This window comes from Tyto alba, unplaced genomic scaffold, assembly GCF_018691265.1.
Source record: "Tyto alba isolate M040663 unplaced genomic scaffold, T.alba_DEE_v4.0 Super-Scaffold_1000006, whole genome shotgun sequence".
Lineage (NCBI taxonomy): Eukaryota > Metazoa > Chordata > Aves > Strigiformes > Tytonidae > Tyto > Tyto alba.
Window position 1 is genome coordinate 28,812,738 of NW_024881272.1, and position 19,413 is coordinate 28,832,150.

Here is a 19,413-nt window from a genome sequence, read left to right on the forward strand (position 1 = left end):
TACAAACTGTGATGTCTTCATCCCTCCCTGCCTTTCAGTCACTGATTACAATTATTTTAATGGGCTAACTAGCAGTCACTAGGATAGTCACGAAACCTACAGTATTAATGCTGATGATCGTGCCTAACTTTTAAAAACTTCTTTTAATTACCAGGACTTCAGAAATTACCAGTACACACTGCCTGTGGTCCAAGGTCTAGTGGTTGATATGGAAGTCAGAAAAACCAGCATCAAAATTCCTAGTAACAGATATAATGAGGTAATGCTTCTAAGAAATATATTTATGTACAGTTTCTTTGTGGTTGGAGAACCTGGGATGTAAAGTAGTTTTATTTTATTCACTACCACTAGGGAATACTCCCTCAAAAGCAAATGATAAATGTATAATGCACACATTTTCTAAAAGTGAGTGAGGGTGGCTCCACAAGACAAATGCAATTCAATTCAGTATTAGTTAAACTCTTAAACTCTTTTTCTTCTGGTTTTATAACTCTTTACATATAAAATGTAATACTGGTTTGTTTTGAGCAAATAAGTTGACAAACTTTACACCTGAGGTAAACTAGGAGGAAAAAGTGCATTAGCTCTTCTCTTCTATATTGTGTGTGCACACTCAAAGCATTTATTAGTATTTGTTGGATTGCTGTTTATTTTATGTAAAATTTCTCTTAACATCTGAATTTTATACTTGATTTCTGGTGTGAGAAAATCAGTCAGTGTCTTTAGGATTTAGTGCTGTTGAGAAAGCTGGGAGATAAGGTATTTGGACAATAATGAGAGCAAGGGAGAAGGTGATTGATTTCGTGTTCTTTCTGAAGAGGAGGGGGTAAGTTGGCATTCTGACACCAATCAGCAGTTGTGGTGAGAACAAAGCTCCTGGGGAAAATGGTATTTGTAAAAGTTCTTGTAATATCAGAGCAGAATACAGCTTTATCTCAAGAGAGAATTTCCTTGCAAGAAGCATTTGATTAAAATAACAGTGAGAATAAAGAAATAAATGGAAAAAAAGGAAAAAGTATTCCAGTGTGAAGTTTGAAAAAGATGAAACTGATGAAGCAAGAGGATAAAGGGTCTGTTAAAAGGTTTATTAATTTTTGATGCAGTTGTGAGAAAACGGAAAAGGTCAGTAAAGTTTGCATTAATTAAATACAGATTGGCACGTGAGGTGCAGTTTAGTGTTAGCTGTGCTTCGTGTCTGCAAGTGTGTTAGCTTCAGTTCTGTGTTGGACATGGTGCTAAGCTGGACTCAGAGTATTCCTGTGTTGTGCAGTTTAGCAAAATGTCTGCATCATGCTTGGGTTCTCTTTCCAGTGGGAAGCAAGGATTCAACTTTTTAAATGGAGGAAGTGTTATTCATTTAACATTATTGCTTGCAATCCAGTTGAAAGGTTGAATTACTAGAAATTTTTCATCTGAGTTTCGTTTGAATCAAAATTAATTAAACCACAAGACCTTTACTTTTTTTCCCCATGTAAAGCAGTATTTAATTAGAAAAGAGTGTCACTCAATCTAGAAAGTAGAAAACTCATTTTAAATCTCATGCACGGATGAAATGTGGAGAATTCAGGCAGTAATTAACAAATTAAACATTAATATATAGTTATTCTATTAAATACATATTTTTATCTTCAAAATTATTTAAATTTTCTACAACTTGCAGTGATACTTAGTTGCCTGTTTATTCCCTCAGCAAAGGTGACTGTCTTTTTTTTTAATCAGTTGCCTTGTTACAAAGCACAGTTGCCATGTCCAATTGTTTCTTGTTATGCTGAAGGCAACTACTGGGCTCCATAAAGATGGCTGCTGTTGAGCTAAAATCTCGTTTCTGGAGCATGACATGATAAACTAGATAATGAAATACACGGCTGTCTGATGCAAAATCTTAATTAAGTTTCCTCCCCAAACATTATACCTGTGCACATTTGTCATTAGTGAGCATCAGCTAATGTTCTTGACACTATAATTAAGGTTTTATGTTAGACTGAGAGAGACAAATGTGTTGTGTGTAGTGTTAATGCTTATCAGCTACAGGAAGCAGAGGATGGGAGTATGAGTGCTGTTAAGAGATGTCAAATAATTCAGCATTTTCCTTCTCATCAGGGTTTTCACTGAGGGGGGTGTGTGTAATTTAATTTGCCCTTTTTTCTTTTAAGCAAACATATAATTTTTGGTTTTGAAACAAATTCCAGAGATAGATGACTCCCTCATTTTTCTTTTGGATCAAAAATCTCATAATCTGAGCTTCCATGGAGAGAGGAGAAAAAGAAGGAAGCTATATAATTTACAATTTTGTCAAGGCATGTAACTAGGTATATGTTAGATGATAATTGGCAAACCTGAAGTGCAGATATATTACAAACTTTCTTGGATTCTTTCTGGAGGCTTCCTTTGCAGAGAATTAAAGTTATTTCTGGGTGTCTGTGACTCAGATCTTCTTTAAAAGTCTTCAGATTGGGAACACTGATCCAAATTTCACCAATTCATGCAGGTGAAGCACAGTGACACAAAAGCTTTGGTGTCTGGACATGGCAGGACCAGGATTAAAAGTTACTGAACTGTGGAGGCAACATTTACGATTTACGTCATAAGCAACTGTAGTTGTGTAAAGAAGCCAGATGTTTCCTACCAATGTTTTTCTAATGCGTTTTCCCTGTGAATTTATTTTTTAAAACCAGATAGAGATAATTGCTTTTACAACCTATATAGCTCAGCTATCCCTTACACCATTCAGCTTAATTACATAAAAGGTGGCACTTTGAAGCATCTGGATGGTATAAGACCTGAACCCTCTTTTCAAAAGCAGTTTATGGTTCTGAGTGCTAAAATCTGACATGAGAATATGAGCACTCTTGAGCAGCCTGCTTTGTCTGATTAAACTCTTACAAGAATCACCTATTTATGGTAGTGCTTGACGAACGGGGTAGAAACGATAAACCTTTTTGTTTGCAGATGATGAAAGCCATGAACAAATCCAACGAGCACGTTCTAGCGGGGGGAGCGTGCTTCAATGAGAAAGCAGACTCGCATCTGGTGTGTGTTCAGAATGACGACGGGAATTACCAGACACAGGCCATCAGCATCCATAATCAGCCGAGGAAGGGTGAGGAGGGGGGTCACGAGGAGGCCGTTCCCTCCCGGCGTGACTTCTTTGCCATTTGTGTTACCGTTCCACGTGTGGCTTTGTGAATCGGTCAGAACTGGGTTTGTCTGCATTTCACTGAGTTTCTGTTAGATGTTCAGAGCAAATTCTGACTGCTGGCTTTGCTGAATGGGCAGCTTTGTGAGTTAGACATGCAACACAAGGAATAGTAACACGTTGCTCTATCTGCCCTTCACCCCCTTGGTGTTTTATTCCCCTTGCAGAATCCACTATCTCGGATGTCAGGGAGCACACTGTGCTGTTTGCATCCTGTGTACAGTCCACATCACGCTTCTCTAGGTCAATGGTGCTGTTCAGAATTTGTCCCGAGGTGATCTGGCAACTTCGTAGGTGAAGCAGACATAAAATAAAGCACATAACAGCTTGCTCCCTCGTAAATATGGTAATACTGCTTGCCCAAAACAGCTCAGGACTGTGGTGCTCCAGAGGCTGCAGTGCTGTAGCTGGCTTAGACAACATCGCTTCGTTCATAACAAGAGCTGTATTTGGCTTTACTGGAGACTACAGGTGAGGTTGTGGGTGCCTGTGCTTGACCTATACTGTGTGGAAGGAGGAAGATCAGATATAGCGTGAGAGAAAAGTAAATAGGAATAACCAACAGCAGCACCATTTTAATAATGCATCTTCAAGAAATGCCTTGTGTTCACCTCAATTTGACCATCTAATTTCCAGGCTTTATTTTTATAAGAGTAGGCTGAAAGGCTGCAGCAGCAGTGTGCTGAGAATTTAAATGTTGTGGGTTTGGGGAAGATTTCTGGCAAAGACATTTATACTATTTCCGAATGAGAACAAGCAAGACAGAGGCCAGCTTTTGTTTCGCAAGTATCCCCAGTCACTCCAGTGAATATACTGGCATGGGATGTCACTCAGGACTGATGGTCTTACCTGACTTCTATTCATTTTATATATGGGATAAAAAGAGGGATTTCCATCAGGAATTTCATGATGCTTAGTGGTAGTTTAAGAGAATTTTACTTTAAATCAGGTGGCTTTGAGCTGTGGCCTTGCCTGTGGGTTGGTGTTACAGTGTGATCCATAAACAGCTCACTCACAATCTTTGCCAGCTGTGTGGGAGCATTTGGAAGTTAATTATGTACTTGGTTATCCTAAATTAGTAGTTCTGAAACTTAGAGGTGTGTATGGGGAGAGGGAGAGTGATGAAATATGAGCATTCATTAAGGTTGACAAAAACTGTTGTCCAGTTTAGAAAATAACTGGGTGATCTGCCCTTCCAGATCCAAGCCTGTGATGTGCATTAAAATCACCATAATTCTGAGCAGCATTTGTCCTGATTTAGATTAATCACCTCTCTGGATGACAGAGCTGTGATACCTGATTCTTGTAAAGGCATTGTTTTGCTGAAAGCCTTGCTAAATCATGCCTCTTGTTGTTGTTGCAGTGACTGGTGCCAGCTTCTTTGTGTTCAGTGGAGCTTTAAAATCCTCTTCAGGCTACCTTGCCAAATCCAGTATAGTAGAAGGTAAGAACTGAACTGATTGCTTAAAACACATTGCTCCCCTCTTAACACGGCCCAGCTCTGTAGTTACCAGGGCTCTGCTGTTATGCCTTGGGCATCTGAATTATGCTGCTGCTTCAGCTTTATCCTACTTTTAGCCAAAAAAACCCAGTTTGCTTTAATGAGGAGGAACTCGTCCAGATGCTGTAGAACAGGGACACAAGAAAATGAGGGTAAGAGATGAAATACCTGGCTTGTGAGCCTGTGATCAGTTTACTGGTTTGGGTTGAGTGAGGAAATTGTGAGCCTAAGAAATATGGAATGTGTAATCCACCGACCAGGAGAGGAAGCCCTGCTAAACTTGCTCTGTTCCCAAATAGCTCTGCATTATGCAAGATATTAATGTGCCTTGTTTATATGCTTGTATGTGGGCAGATGAGAACATGACAAGTTGAGATAGTTGAGCTGGTACCTCTTTGATTTGGTTTGTGCTTCGTTTACTGTGTACGCTGGATTGAAAGCCGTTATGGCTTGTTAGCTGAGCTACGGGATTTTGTAGTCTGAGCTCACCGCAGATGTGACAGTGCAGACAGCTGTGTTCTCAGTGTGCTTCTTACCGACGGTGAGCGAGGTTTGCAGGAAGCCTGTGTGTGCAGTTTGCACAGCTCCAGAGGAGCAGGAGCTCCTTCAGCTGCGCCAGCATGAGAGCTTGCAGCTGAGTGAGCGTGCAGTCCAGGGGTGAGCGGTCAGCCAGCGCTGACGAGCAGCCATCTCACTGTAGGTCAGTATGTGGAGGGCATTATTCCATTTTCTGTGTCTAAACTGATGGTTTAGTGCAAGACAGGGGTATGGGTGGGTTCAGGCAAGGAGTCTGTATGCTGGGGAAGGGGATCATTCCTAAATAATTTCTGCAGTAATTTAGACGGATCCAATCCAAATTCTGTCTTTTGCCACTGTCAGGCAAATTGACTTCTCAAAAACTCTGTCAGCACTGGAGTGCTGCTTCCAGTGCCAACAGAGGTGATGGCTGAATGGAGGGGGGTCACGCGGGGTCCCTGAGCGCTGCCTAGAGCAGGTGTCATGTTTTGAGGCAAACAAATAAGGCTGGTGCTGTAGCTGACTTGACCTGGCAGATGGACTTCACACTGTCCTTGTGTTTCCCCTCATCAGCGCTCATCAGTGCTCCGTTTTAGCAATCTGAGAGTTCAGGAGTGGTCTTAGGTAGTATTGCTGCCAGTGACTCTTAAACTAGATGTTTAACCATTCTGTTGTAAAAGAGGAAGGATGTTTCTTTTTTTCCATAGAGGCTCTGTTCAGTGTGGCTTAGCTTGGCTTATGAGGATTTCTTGGTTCCCTAGATGGAGTAATGGTCCAGATAACTGCTGAGAACATGGACTCTTTGAGGCAGGCCTTGAGAGAGATGAAAGACTTCACCATCACTTGTGGCAAAGTAGATGCTGAAGATCCTCAGGAACACGTTCATATTCAGTGGGTAGAAGATGATAAAAACTTTAGTAAGGGGTAAGTAGAGGAGCAATCGCTTGTCAATGAATGGTGACTGTTTGACTGATGTTGTTAAAAATTTTAATAGATCTTATAAGGTGCATGAGTCTTCAAATCAATAGGAATTACAAGTATGTGCCTCTGTTTTGACTGATAAGATGCAATTAAGTGTAATGAAAATGGAATTGAGATAGCAGAGCTTTGGGGCATCAATTTAGAAGGTTGTCAATGCTATGGATTTTTTGCCATTGCTAATATCCAGTTATTGGAAACCACTAATCTGTCTCCAACAGTCAGTGCTGAACCTTGCGTATTGTGGTCACTTTGCTCTCTTGGTGCTTAGTTTGCAATAAGTGGCGCTGCAAATAAAATTGCTGAACATCAACACTGTATCTGGACTCTTGATAGTTAAGCCAAAAGAAAGGTGTATATGGCAGCTTAAGTATTTATGGCAATAAAGTGCTGTTGTGATGGGTACAGTGTTTAAGGACTCAGCATCTAGAAAAGCTATTTCCGTAGTTTCAGGCTCTCTGGGTCAGTCTTAGGTTCTGTAATTAAATTCTGGGCTGTGTTTCAGGTATTGCTGGCCTACACTGAGGTTACAAATGAAAAACAATCAACTCTGTATGAAAGGCCTCATTGCTGTGTTAGCACCTTACGAGCTCTCGGCTCTGGTGCGAAGCTGTGCTGAAAACCTTCAGGAAGGTCCTTCCTGCACCTGGGCTGTGCGCGTTGACGGGGCGGGTGTGAGGGCTGGGAGCTGCAGGGGACAGCAGGGACCAGCTGCCTCTCCGCTCGTCCCTCCTGCTCAGCCCATTCCAGCCCGGCAGCTCCCTGTGACGCTCCAGGCCCAGCACCATCGTCTCAGGTAGCAGCTGCGTTCAAGATCACTGGGTCTGGCACCCTGAGAGAAGCCCTTGGGTTCCCTTCTGAGGCTAATTTTGGTCTATGCCCCAGTGAGCTGAGGTGGTAAGTTGCTGCGTAGGCGCAGGTCGAATTGCAGAATGCTCAATTATAAAGAAACCTGCAGCAAGGCAGTTGGAGGCTTCAGGTGTAGCAGAGGAGCTGCCCCGTGAGCCCACGCAGTTCTCTTTTGCCACAGTCTCAGTTCATGTCTTCTGCTAAGTCAGAACTTTCCTTTTTCCCTCCCTTTCAGTGTTGTAAGCCCTATTGATGGCAAATCAATGGAGTCTATAACAAGCGTGAAGATATTTCATGGCTCAGAGTACAAGGCAAACGGAAAGGTCATTCGGTGGACAGAGGTAAGGCAGTCAGATTGCGCTGCGGAGAACCCAACACTTGGCACTTGGGGATTTCAGCCACCGCCTGCTCTTCTTTCAAACCACTCTCCCTGCTTGCCAAAACTAAAGCAGCAAATTCTTCAGAACAAACCTGCGTTACTGTTCCCACCTGCCAGGAGGGATTCGGTGCGGCATCGTGCAGAATAAAATACCCAATCAGTGACGGGCGGCTCAGGCCGCTGTCGCAGCCGGCCTCTGCAGCCCCCTCTGCACTGGCCACCTCTTCTCACACATGGGGGAACCAGAAAAATACTTGCTTCCTGTTACCCAAGGTAACAGTTGGTTTCATCTGCATTTGTGGTAAAAACCTACCTTTTTAAGTGGAGACAAACCTTAATAATTATTTTTAAAAAATTTTGAGCCACCTTCTCTAAAATGTTGCAAGTTAAAAAGAAAGTGCTGTGACATCAGTCACTTGCAGAAACTTCTTGCATAGCTGATGGTACCTGGGGCTCTGCCAGCACGCAAATGCTGATGTTCAAAGATTTTTCCAAGTGTTTCATTTAACCTGCCCAGGAGGAACCGAGTTACTCACGCAGCAGCTTGTCACCTCCGTATTCTTTTTGCTTAGGTCAACCAGGCTCAACAGAGACAAGTTCAGTAACAGTAGTACAGATCTTCAGGCTGGGATGGCTTCTACTAAAAATGTGAATTTTCTGAAATTAGCATCTGTTCAAAAGCAGGTTTTTGTTAAAACCGAGGTGCAATACCTAGTGAATTTCCATAACGAGGCTTTTGACCAGAACTGAAAGGTGTTTGAGAACGGGACTATTTAAATCTTTCTTATGAAGGTTTTTTTATTTTCCCCGACTAAGGTGGCTTGTCTCCAGGGTCTTTTGCTGGACTTCCCTGAGCAGCTCTTCTTCAAGTCTTCATTTGTAAAATATTTAAATGGCATCTCAGTAATGTTATTTTCTAGAAAAGCCAAGTGCTATGATGTCTTGTGTTAACTCTTTCAGGTGTTTTTCCTGGAAAATGATGAGCAACATAATGGCCTGAGTGACCCAGCTGACCACAGCAGATTGACTGAAAACGTGGCAAAGGCTTTCTGTTTAGCGCTCTGTCCTCATCTTAAATTGTTGAAAGAAGATGGAATGACTAAGCTAGGTCTGCGTGTTACACTTGACTCAGATCAAGTAAGTCTTGAACAGTTTTGGTTTAATGGGGGGGTTGTTCCTTTGTTCATTCCCCAAGAAGGGAATACACCATTTACACCATTCTCTTGGTTAAAGAAGTACCAATCTCAGATGCTCAGCTGGTGCTGCTGGCCGTTGTTTGGTGTTTTGGGCCATCTGTTAAAATTGGAAAGCATGTGCCGAGCGTGAACGGGCACCAGGCTGGACCCCCCGTGCCCAGCAGCACCCGCCCTCCAGTCGGAGAGCGGGGAGCAGCCCTGTGTGGTGCAGCCCTGCCACGTGCTCGGGGAGACTCTAAATTGGCCCCAGATAAAGACAGGAGTGTATTAAATGTATTCTTGGGTGAGCATAAGACAGCGTCCTCGAGCATGGCGGTTTGTAAAAGATCACACTGCGTATGAGGCAGAGAAACTGACGGAAGGTGCCCCTGAGAGCGCTCTACAGCCAAAGCTACAGGCAGAGAGAAGGGGCTCCTGGTAAGACAGCTGGCCTTGCCGGGGAGTGGACGTGCTCTTAGTATCAACCAGCTCCTAAATACTGCCTGGCTTAATGTGATAATGCAGGGTGCGGTTCCTGCTGATATGAATGATCTACTTTGACAAATTAGTAGAAAAAAAGAGGCTACTTTTGTCTAGGCAGCCATTGGGAACACAGAGAAGAACAAAAACAAGCGTAAAAGCTGCCTGAGTGCCTGCTCGGTCCTGTTCGAGTGCCCGACCTCCCCGGGCAGAGGCCCCAGCCCCCCACACAGCTCGTCCTCCTGCGCAGCACCTCCCTTACTGCCCACTGAATCACAGCCCTGTGTCCTGTTCTCTGTAAAACCTGCTCTTACTTTGTATTTTTTAGGTTGGTTATCAAGCTGGGAGTAATGGACAGCCCCTGCCCTCTCAATACATGAATGACCTGGACAGTGCCTTAGTTCCAGTGATTCATGGAGGGGCCTGTCAGTTGAGTGAGGGGCCAGTCATAATGGAGCTCATCTTTTATATTCTGGAAAACATCTCATAAGAGGACTTCATTTTCTGTTCAGACCTGTTCCAGCAGCAGTTGTATCTGAATCATTTGCACTTTAAAACTGGAAAATTAAGCTTTTGTTAACACTATTGGGGGAGGGGGGGGGGGGAGGAGGGAGGGACAGTTGTTCCATAATTCTAAATCTTCTATGCATTGTCAACAAACAGAGGATCAGGGCAGCTTCTATACTACAACATGGCTATGCTATCCTTGCAGCTAATACACTTCTGTTACTGTTTAGAAAAATGCTCATGTTTAAAGACTTACAGTCATGTACTCTAAATGCTCAAACGGGTGCAAAGATCACTGGGGCGTAAATAAAAAGTGAAACTCCAACCTTGTACTGTTTGTAGATGGACACGTAAGAAACAACAATCAAGACCTCCATTCGGACCTCATCATAATGCCGTTCGTGGTTATTCTGTAGACATTATAAAGTAACGTTTACATTATTTTGACCAGATTATTGGTTGAAATACATTTGGAGTAGCCCGTGAGAGAGAGGGGAAGATTACCTAGCCATAACTACATTTGTATGTGCGTCCAAGTGAGCAGAAGGGCAGGCATCTCGCTGAAAGCGGTATTGTGTAGACTGCAGTTTTGTGTGTGTAATAGGCTAGTTTACCTTTTTCTTCTATCTACTCTAAAGACCCATCACCTTGGCAGATTTCTGTAATCTCCTAGAACAACTCTGCTATTCTGTACTTTGTTTACAAATCTGTATGAAGCAGAGGAAATATTAGCCCTAAAGTGCAGTTATATCTCATTCCTCTTCCCCAGTAGGTCCTGCTTTTTCAAGAAAAGTAACACCCAGGGCAGCTTTAAGTGTCCTCCTTGCTGTATGCTGTAGTGTAACGCCAGTGTCATGTAATACCAAACAGCTTGCACTTCATATTAGCAGCACCATGTAAAAGCTTACCTGTGATAAAAGTCTAGAGCGGCTGTTTCTGCATGTTCTGCTGAAAAAGGCTTTCTGGTCAGCTCTGAACACTCGCCCTTGGCCCAGCGCTCCTGGTCTCACCTGAGAAGGCTTTAGTGAGGAAAGCAGCTGCTCCCATCTGCCACGACGCTGTGGTGCTGGAATTGAGAATCAGCCCGAGGAAATGTGGTTCCACGTCGTTATTGTCTCCATGGAAAGCTGCTAACCAGCAGGAAGCAGGAGCAGGGGGTCGGTTTGTTTAGCCACAGCCACGCCAAGCAGCTGCTTTGAGTCCCTCCCAGCAAGGGGGGACAAAGGTTTCTCCTCCTGTCTATATAGAAAAGTAATTTGGGAAGAGAGGAGCTACTTTATGGTAAACACAGTATCTCAGACCTTGCATCATCCCTCCTCACAGTCAGTTCTGGTGGATGCAGTGGGAATTATTTTCGTTTTACTGTACGTGAGTAACAGGCGTCCTTTTAAATATAAAGGGAATTGCAAGGCTACTGTGAGACTGATGCCATATTTTTAAAACAAATATACAGCATTAGCTGGGCAAAGGAAAAGGTAACTGTACACGTAGCAATGTATTTTATGTAAAGACAGCACAGTATCTGTACAGAGCGCATTTGTGAATAAATGGCTACTGCTTTTTAAAAAAAGCAAAGTCTGACAAATCCAATATTGCAAGTTACAGCTGTCACCACCCAACCCCTGGAGAAGGCAGGCCAGAGAACTGGGGTCCAACTCCAGAAATAAAAGCTGGCCAGCAAGAGGTAGCACACTGCTACAGGTAACAGGGTACATGTTACATCCGAGTGAAACCTTACCTCTGGCAGTTGGGAAGAGGTGGCTGGCCCAATGCGGCTTACTTAATGTTTCATTAGGGACTAAACCTTAAGCTATACACAATCACTAGCCTTCTGAAGTATCTGTGCAGCAGAGCAGGACTAAGGTTACTTTCGGACTCCCCTCTGCACGCTGTTTTTGCACCCTTTGGGACACAGTGCAGCACTACACGGTGCAGGCAAGATGCAGTATCTGGAAGAGCGTTCCATAAACCAAGTAATAATCTTCCTTCTAGAGCCTGCACTCCAGCTTTGCCACAGCAGCGGCTTTCCAGTTACTTTAGTTGCATTGTTATGCTTAATAATGCAGTAAAAGAGGTGAAAAATCTTTTATCTTCTCTTCCTTTGCCCCAAAAGTCTTTTAGGTTTGGATTATGTTTGTGCAAAACACTATCAACTGGTGACTGACATGTTTGCTTCAACCATAGCCTTTTAAATGACCTTAATTACCATGTTGTTAAGAAATGAGTACTTGTTTTAGAAGAAAATTGTACTTTTAAAATTCAGTTAGTTAACACTGCAAAAAACTGCATATTATATTTTTATTTTCAACATGTAGTTTTGTATATTAAATTTATTGAAATTAAAAACTAAACACTGTATTGTCTTCATCTGCTCAGGAAGACAGAGGCAGCGCTGCCTGACTTGTCTGGACTCTTTTCTGCCTACAACCTTGCCCTACCTAAACAGCTGGTGCCAGAGCGCTCCGGCTCCCCCGTGCAGGCACGTCCTCTCCTCTGAGATCAGTTGTTTCTGTTAGCCCGCAGAGATTTAAAAACACAGATGTATTTGGTACCATTTTTCGTATGCTGCTCATCAAAAGCATTCCTGAAAATAGTCGTCATCCAGTTTTCTACGTGACAAAGAGTGGCTATTTTCCCCATCACCTGGAATAACTGTAAAAGCTTCTTTTTGTAAAAATACAAGGAAAGTTTGAGAAGCAGCAGTCTAGTGTACTTTTTTTTTTTCCTCCTTTTTTAAATTTAAGGAAAAAAAAACAACAACAACAACAAAAAAAAAAAAAAAAAAAACAAACAACAAACCAAAAAGGCTGAAGGCACAGTCCTGGGGCTGCACTGAACATGCAGTGCAGCAAGCATGGCAGACAGCTGGTAGCCAGAACAAAAATGCAGATCTGTGAACACCTGCTGCTAAGAAGTCTTGCATTCTTTTCTTCTGAAAGGCAACATCCCATTGAACTTTGTGTTGCGATGGCATGTGCAGAGGAGGGACACACTGCTGCTAGGTTGCTGCCAAGTTCTCTCTCCTCTATTTTAGGAAACAAAAAAAAAAACCCCACCCCAAACAGGCCTTGGTAAGAGAGAACAGAAAAAGCAGTCGCGGACTGTGCACTGTACCACGCTGGCAGCTCACACACTTGAAGAAATGAATTCTAGTAAAGGTCTTACCTGTGACTTGGCTGAAAAGTTTTTGCACTGCCTCAGGGAACTTTTAAGGGGCTAAACTTTTCACACACCGCTATGCATAGTTAATGTAACATTCATCCTGGTGCTACGTTAGTAGTCCCACATTAAGGCAATTCTGTCTATTTTGTGTAGACTAGTAACAATCCCCTGCAGCAGCAAACTTCCAGAGCCTTACATCTGCCGTGAAGTTATTAATAAGCACTATGGCTGTTATCAAAATAGACATTAGGTTCAGTAGTGCATTCATTTAACATCTTTGGTGCTTGCAGCTAGCAGCATCTTTCTACATATGTTCATCCCACTTCTTTCAACATTCCAATGGATCTGGGGAGACAAAAAAAAAAACAAAGCCCAACAAAATTACTCGATGCAGTACTTAACATATCTTCACAATTCAAGGTCACCTTATATATTAAATGCTGACATGAATTTTCTGGATGGTCAACTAGAAAAATCAATGGAACAAAATTATTAAGTTGTAGTGACTGAAAGTGCTCAGGTGTCCAGTCACAGCACAAGGCCAAGTTGTTACTTCAGCAATGGCCATCGAACGTGTCCCTCAAGCCTGACTGTGAAGCTCACAGGCAGCTTACTGACCTCCCGGGCTGTGAGGAAGAAACCACTAAACAAACAGTCCCTTTGGTGCTACAAATTCAGGCTTGTGTATTGAAACAAGACCTCCCAATAATCTGTAACATTAACACAATTTGGAAGCAAAGGTGTGGCAAACGGGTGATGTTGCCATGAAGCTGATGAGCATCAGCTTCACTGTTTCCCATGAGAAAAGGTGAGGTTTGTTCCGTGCCCGTGGAGCGGGGTCCTGGTCCCAGAGGAGGCTCTGCTGGCCATCACGGGGCAGCGAGGACCTGCTCAGGGGGGACCAACATGGTCACGGCCCCCCGGGCAGTGACGCCCTGGGACCACTGGGAATTTGCACATGCGCCGAGGGGCAAGTGACTGTCCCTAGTGAGTCCGTGTCCTCTCCGTGGCTTTATCAACAGCAGCTGTGGGAGAAGCGAGGACCTAAGTTTCAGGAGAGTGGTGATTGTGTTCAACTAACCTGAATTTCTTTCAAACATCAGACACATACATTAAAAAAAAGGCTGAGCTAGGGATTCTACGGGCAGATGGACTTCTGGTATTTATCTTGCAGTAACTTTATGTAGAAAAATCACTGTAGAAAAAGACACAGGATTTTTCTGGTATTTAATTGGTCTTGGATTTTTAAGAAGGAAGAATTTGTGATAGCTAAAAATCAGAGTATGAGAAAGGAAGACAAGCTCCAAACCCAAGCAGTTTCCACAGAAGCTGGTGAGAAGAGGAGGCCTACCTCTTTTTCATCCGTCTGATATACAGCCACTTTGGCAGCATGCAGCTCCTCTTCTGTACTTGGTGTAAGCAAAGTGGGCACCAGGCACAGTTCTTCAGGTAGCCTGTATTCAACTGTTCTGTTTCTCCCTGCCCAGAAGTCTCAAGTATCCAGAAGAGAGCCCATCTCTAATAGTTTCCCTTTCAGATGAAGTCAAGCAGACTTTCATGGGACAAGCGCATGCCCTCGCCTAGCCACTGGCAGGGGAAGAAGGGTCCCTGCGAACTCTGAAAGGGTTTTTTGCTAACAAGGATGCACAGAGAGCACCCTACCTCCTAGAAAGGACTCATCAATTTTATTTTCTAAATATTATTCTAAACGAAGGTTACGCTACAAGCTCTCCCTGTATTTCAAGTGAATTTGAAATAGCATCTTTGATATACAAACCAGTCAGAGCTTCTGTAACCCCAATTCTGAAATTATGTCAACTCACTGTTACAAATATAAAATGAATGGGATCAAAGCCAGAGCTGTCTAATTAGGTCAATGTCAACAAAAGACATTGTTCAAGCAGAGTTTATCTGTAGCCCTGTCAGGTTCTGCCCAGACCGTCTTTAGACGCAGTATTCATACCTCAGACAGAACTAATGTTCAAGGACCAGCCAATTTTCTGTAATTGTTTGAAGATCTTGACCACTGAGGGGCTCCCTGAGTCTCACTTTTACCTCCAGTTTCCCTCCAGTGGGCTTTCTGCCATCAAAAATCTGAAAGAACCACAAAAAGAAGAGCAGTTAGTGCACATACAAATGATAATGTCAAACTGTAGTTGCCTCAGGCAACCGGTGACTTTATTTCCGGATGACAGCGATCACTGCAGGTGCTGTGCCCACCAGCTCCGCCTGCCGCGCCCCAGGCCCACGCAGGACAAACGGACACCACAGGCAGCTGGGAGACGCGAAGGGAAGCTGAGTGTGTCTGTGACTCAGCCCCAGGGATTATTTTTTTTTTTAAGGTTCTTCTTGGTGATTTCCTACTGGATCTTATGGCAGCCCTCTACCCACTGAACCTTTTGATCTGTTAGCTACCAATACAAATATTTTTGGGAATCACTGGAATTTCTGGTCCTGACAAAGAAAACTATCTTGATACAGAAAATTTGCAGAAGAGAGTCCCCAGGAAGTTCCCAGTACCAGAACGGTCACAGCTGAGACAAGCTTCAAGAGATGGTAAAACAAAGAACAGCCCATTGTTTATCCAACTCACCCAGTAGAAAACTCACCAGTATACAAACACATTTATGCAATGTAAATATTCATTTTCCCTTTGTGTTCAAACACCACGTACTAGAAGAACACACCTCACCCAGAAAACGTACCTCGATGATCTCTCTAACTTCACATTCCGATTCCAGCTTTTCCAGTTTTAAGTGTGCTGTCCCCACCTGCTTGTCACTTCTGAAAAAGGACCTGTTTCAAAGAAATCTTCCTTAAGTGAATGGGTGAGGTTTTTCAAAACGTTCAAGAGAAAGCAAGCTAAGAGGTGATCGCTATTTGTGCCATCACCACATCCAGGAGGGCTGGTCAAGACATGCTACTAGAACCCTACAAACCAGGGCGCACAGGGCAAACCCTTAGTGAGCAGGACTACAAGGACAAGACAGGGAAGTACTAATTTTTTAATTATTCTCTAGCAACCAATTTAAAGATGAGGACAGTAGTGAAGAAAAACAATCAACTAGCACTTGGAACGGCAGCAGCTTTTGTCCCTACACAGGCGACAGGGAAGAATGGCCTAACAGCCAGCACAGCCAGCAATCTTCTGCAACCAGCTGCTTAATAGAACAGGCTGAAAAACTTCCCAAGGAAGTTGCATCTCTCATTAAAACAAACATTTCACAGGCACATGCTGGTTTTGGCAAACTATTTATTAGGAAAAAGTCACATGAAACATTGTTTCATTTTGATAAATCAAAACACTCCATCAAGAAAGAACATCTCATTCCAGCTATTGTGCTGATTCACCTTCATACTGGTAGTTTTAACAGTCAAGAACTATCATTTTAATTTAAGCGGACTAGAAATTCTAAACACATTCCTTGCATTTTTATCCTGCAAGGAAAACGGTCAACTTTTCTCTGCTACAGTCACTCCTGTTTAATAGCTTTATCAGCAAGAGATCCATCTTTACCTCAACAGAGACAGGTGGTACAATCCTTATCCTGACAAACTCCTCCAAAAGGCAACAACTAAGACTGAACCACACCAATGCCATGGAAGTGCTCAGCTCCAGGCACTGCATTTCTTTGCCTGCATCCAAGCATTTCCCTGAATCAGTCTCCAAAAGGTTTGATAACAAATCTACAGGGGCTGGAGGTAGGAAAGCCAACCAGCCACGTCTGTCATATTTTAGACAGGAAATCTGCCCAGAATTCAGAAGCTTCCTTTTTTATGCCATTCAAATTAGTTAAAAAACAAGCAAGCAAACCAACAAACATACAAAACCAAGCAAAACGCCAAACATCCACCCTTCTTCCTATTATCAGTAAGAGATATTAAGGTATTGTATCAAGCAAGACTTGACATACGTGATGAAAACTCTGAAGATTATTATATGGAGCCTCATGATGATGTCATCTGTGGCAACCGCAACCGGAATACTAATACACAGACCTGATGCTGCCGTCGGTACCTACAATTTCCATGTGAGTATCTGTGAACCCAATTGTCCAAAATCTCTTGACTGGAAAAGGAGTGAGGTTGTTTCTTCACATCCACCACCTCAACGACTGCTTCATCCATATATTCTCCAAATAGCTCATGCCAACCACAGCGTAAGGAACCTGTCACCCAGACTGTAACCTCACTTTCTGCCTTGTGTGTTCAGAAATAGTGTCAGGGATGCTATGGCTCATATAGCACCTAAGTCTCTATAGATGAGGAGGACAATGGTCTGGTACCATCAGCCCAGGCTGCAGCAAGCTCACAGGAGAAGCTCAGACACTTGCAGAAGGGATAAAGAGCACAAGACCACTACTACTCTGAATGCACTGGAACATGCAGCGAGTCCCTGCTAGGAAGTACATCTCTTCCAAGAACTGGTTGCTGAAGGACTAGAACACCTCCAGCTCAGTTGTTCAGATTGCTTCTTATTTGTCAGTTTGTCCATCTCAACACAAATTGCTGTAGTAAAGCAAAACAATGTCACAAGTACCTCAAGGGCTGATGGCGTTGCCCCCAAACACAATGCCTATGAATTTTGTTGACAGAGAGCCTTCCAAGGATGAGACTCCCATCTTTGTATTCTCCATTGATAAGACTACAGTAGACTCACAAAATCATTTAGAAAAGTTCAGAATTTATTAGCTTACATGCTAGAATACTTCACAAGCACCTTAAAATGAAGGATTACATAATTGTACTGCACTACATTGGACACTTTGTTCATAAACTTAAAATGAGAATCAGCAATTCTTCTAGCTGATTTTTTTTAAAGCATTTTTGCATTTTATAATTCAAGAAACAGTAAAGACTAGCTCATCCCTGCTCAGTTCTACAGGGTTTGCAGTGAAGAATGTGAACTTGCTCTAGGCCACGGCTTCAGAAACAGCTCTGGGGAAATCATTTATCTCAGAAGCTTTTAGGAGAGGTTTAAGGAGAGACTTTTCTTTTGGAAAAATACATTGCTGAGTTTTTACTTGGAAGTGTTTTTTAAACTGAAGTTTAATATATATGACCTGAAACAAGTCTCCTTTGCTCACTGAGAGAGAATAATTCTCGGGAGATGGTCAAAGAGCTATCAGAGACCTCAAAACTACATCATCTACAAGCATTTCTGAAAATATTATTAATTTACAGTCTTGAAGAAAGACCGGGAGCAGAGAATCTTTAGAAAAGAGCCTGTATCACTTAACCCTCTCCTTTCTCCCGAGAAGATGGCCAAGGAAAGGTGATCAGTGGGGGGATTTCTTCTTCTTCTCCTTCCCTGTTGCTATTTGCTCAGGGAAACTGCCACCCCTCCACCCTGGTCCAGATACCAGCATATTTTTAACTTGTTAGATTCCTCTTCTAAAAACACACAAAAAAAAAAAAAAATTCTCAGAACCAGAAGAGAGATCACCCACACAGATTTTTTTGCTAATCTTCAAAAAGTCTTTCAAAGGACAATCTGGAGCTGGCATACAACTCATGAATCATTGAAGAGTGCTCCCCAATGGGTGAACGAAAGCCTGAACTCAGACCTTAAAAACAAGCAGGTTCAGCTGGAAGAGAACAGGATATGACCCATATGCACAACGATATGCAAAAGATAGGCAAAAGATCTGGAATAAAAACAATGGGATTTTAGCTTATAAATTAGCATCTACAACTTGAAAACCACCTTGGAGAACCTATAGATCATTTCTGCATGTCCCGGTAACAGAAACAAAGAAGAGCGCAAAGAGCCACGGCAACAAAAACAGGTTATCCGACATCCCATCCAAGTCACGGGTCACAACCAACTCGGGGATTAGTGAATATAGGCCGTTCTGGTTTTGAATAAATCAGTACTGAGACTAGATGTAGGATGATTTCCCTGAACGTTACTAATTGTTAACATCCATCTCGTCATCTTGATCTCTGAGATGAGGGGAGTCTGTCTCTCATGGCAGTCTAACAGTTTGCTAGCAGCATTCGGTAAATATTTTAAGATCCTCATAATGAAGATAAGTACAAAAACATACCACCATTTCTGCCATCATCTGTCATCTGCTTTACTGCTGTTAATGTTTTGCTGCTACTTGTACCTCATTATTCTACGAAGTTATCCCATGTAACATTTAAATCTTCTAGTCCTGATGACTAAAACCAAATTGGATATGAATCAAAACAATCTGAAGCTGATTCACTACCTTCTCAGGCTCATCAATTTCTCTTAACTCACTAATCCTCAACTGATTTGCCAGTTATGAATCAATTTCAATCAACTTCTGCCTTTTTTTCACCCCACAGGGGAAGATACAAGCTCAGGCACATTCTGAAAGGAGTTCTCAGACATGAGAACTAGGCAATTCTTTACTTCTAGCTTAAAGATTGTGCTTCATACATTTCAGATACAACACTCTTTTCAACTGTTATTACAGAATCAACGAGAGGAGAGCAAACTGTGGACTTACCCTTTATGAAATACTTCAAATTTAATTCCTTTGGACCGAATTGCTCGTCGAAAACCTCTGTGATTTCGGTTGATGTTCAGTTTAAACAACTGGTTATATTCTGCAGTTAAGATACAGAAAAATTTTAGAAAGCTGTGAAAGTCAAACTATGTGCGATGCTCTATTGCATGCAAGTACTCAGACCTCTG

At 42.7% G+C, this 19,413-nt stretch overlaps 2 protein-coding genes across 7 annotated transcripts in view; one reads left to right on the plus strand and one right to left on the minus strand.

Moving 5' to 3' along the window:
• ZFYVE9 (zinc finger FYVE-type containing 9) overlaps window positions 1-9,906 on the plus strand; it is a 60,425-nt gene extending 50,519 nt beyond the window's left edge. For all 5 annotated transcript variants that reach the window (XM_033008739.2, XM_042786378.1, XM_042786377.1 and 2 more), the window contains 7 exons: window positions 155-259; window positions 2,950-3,100; window positions 4,560-4,640; window positions 5,975-6,137; window positions 7,276-7,381; window positions 8,380-8,556; window positions 9,403-9,906. In XM_033008739.2, the coding sequence (XP_032864630.1) occupies window positions 155-259; window positions 2,950-3,100; window positions 4,560-4,640; window positions 5,975-6,137; window positions 7,276-7,381; window positions 8,380-8,556; window positions 9,403-9,564 (945 nt within the window). In that variant the 3' untranslated portion in view covers window positions 9,565-9,906. The remainder of the gene's footprint in view (window positions 1-154; window positions 260-2,949; window positions 3,101-4,559; window positions 4,641-5,974; window positions 6,138-7,275; window positions 7,382-8,379; window positions 8,557-9,402) is intronic.
• A 1,959-nt stretch (window positions 9,907-11,865) lies between these two features.
• CC2D1B (coiled-coil and C2 domain containing 1B) overlaps window positions 11,866-19,413 on the minus strand; it is a 35,172-nt gene continuing 27,624 nt past the window's right edge. For both annotated transcript variants that reach the window (XM_042786382.1, XM_042786381.1), the window contains exons 22-25: window positions 19,226-19,325; window positions 15,449-15,539; window positions 14,707-14,837; window positions 11,866-13,088 (exon numbers count right to left, since the gene is read on the minus strand). In XM_042786382.1, the coding sequence (XP_042642316.1) occupies window positions 14,718-14,837; window positions 15,449-15,539; window positions 19,226-19,325 (311 nt within the window). In that variant the 3' untranslated portion in view covers window positions 11,866-13,088; window positions 14,707-14,717. The remainder of the gene's footprint in view (window positions 13,089-14,706; window positions 14,838-15,448; window positions 15,540-19,225; window positions 19,326-19,413) is intronic.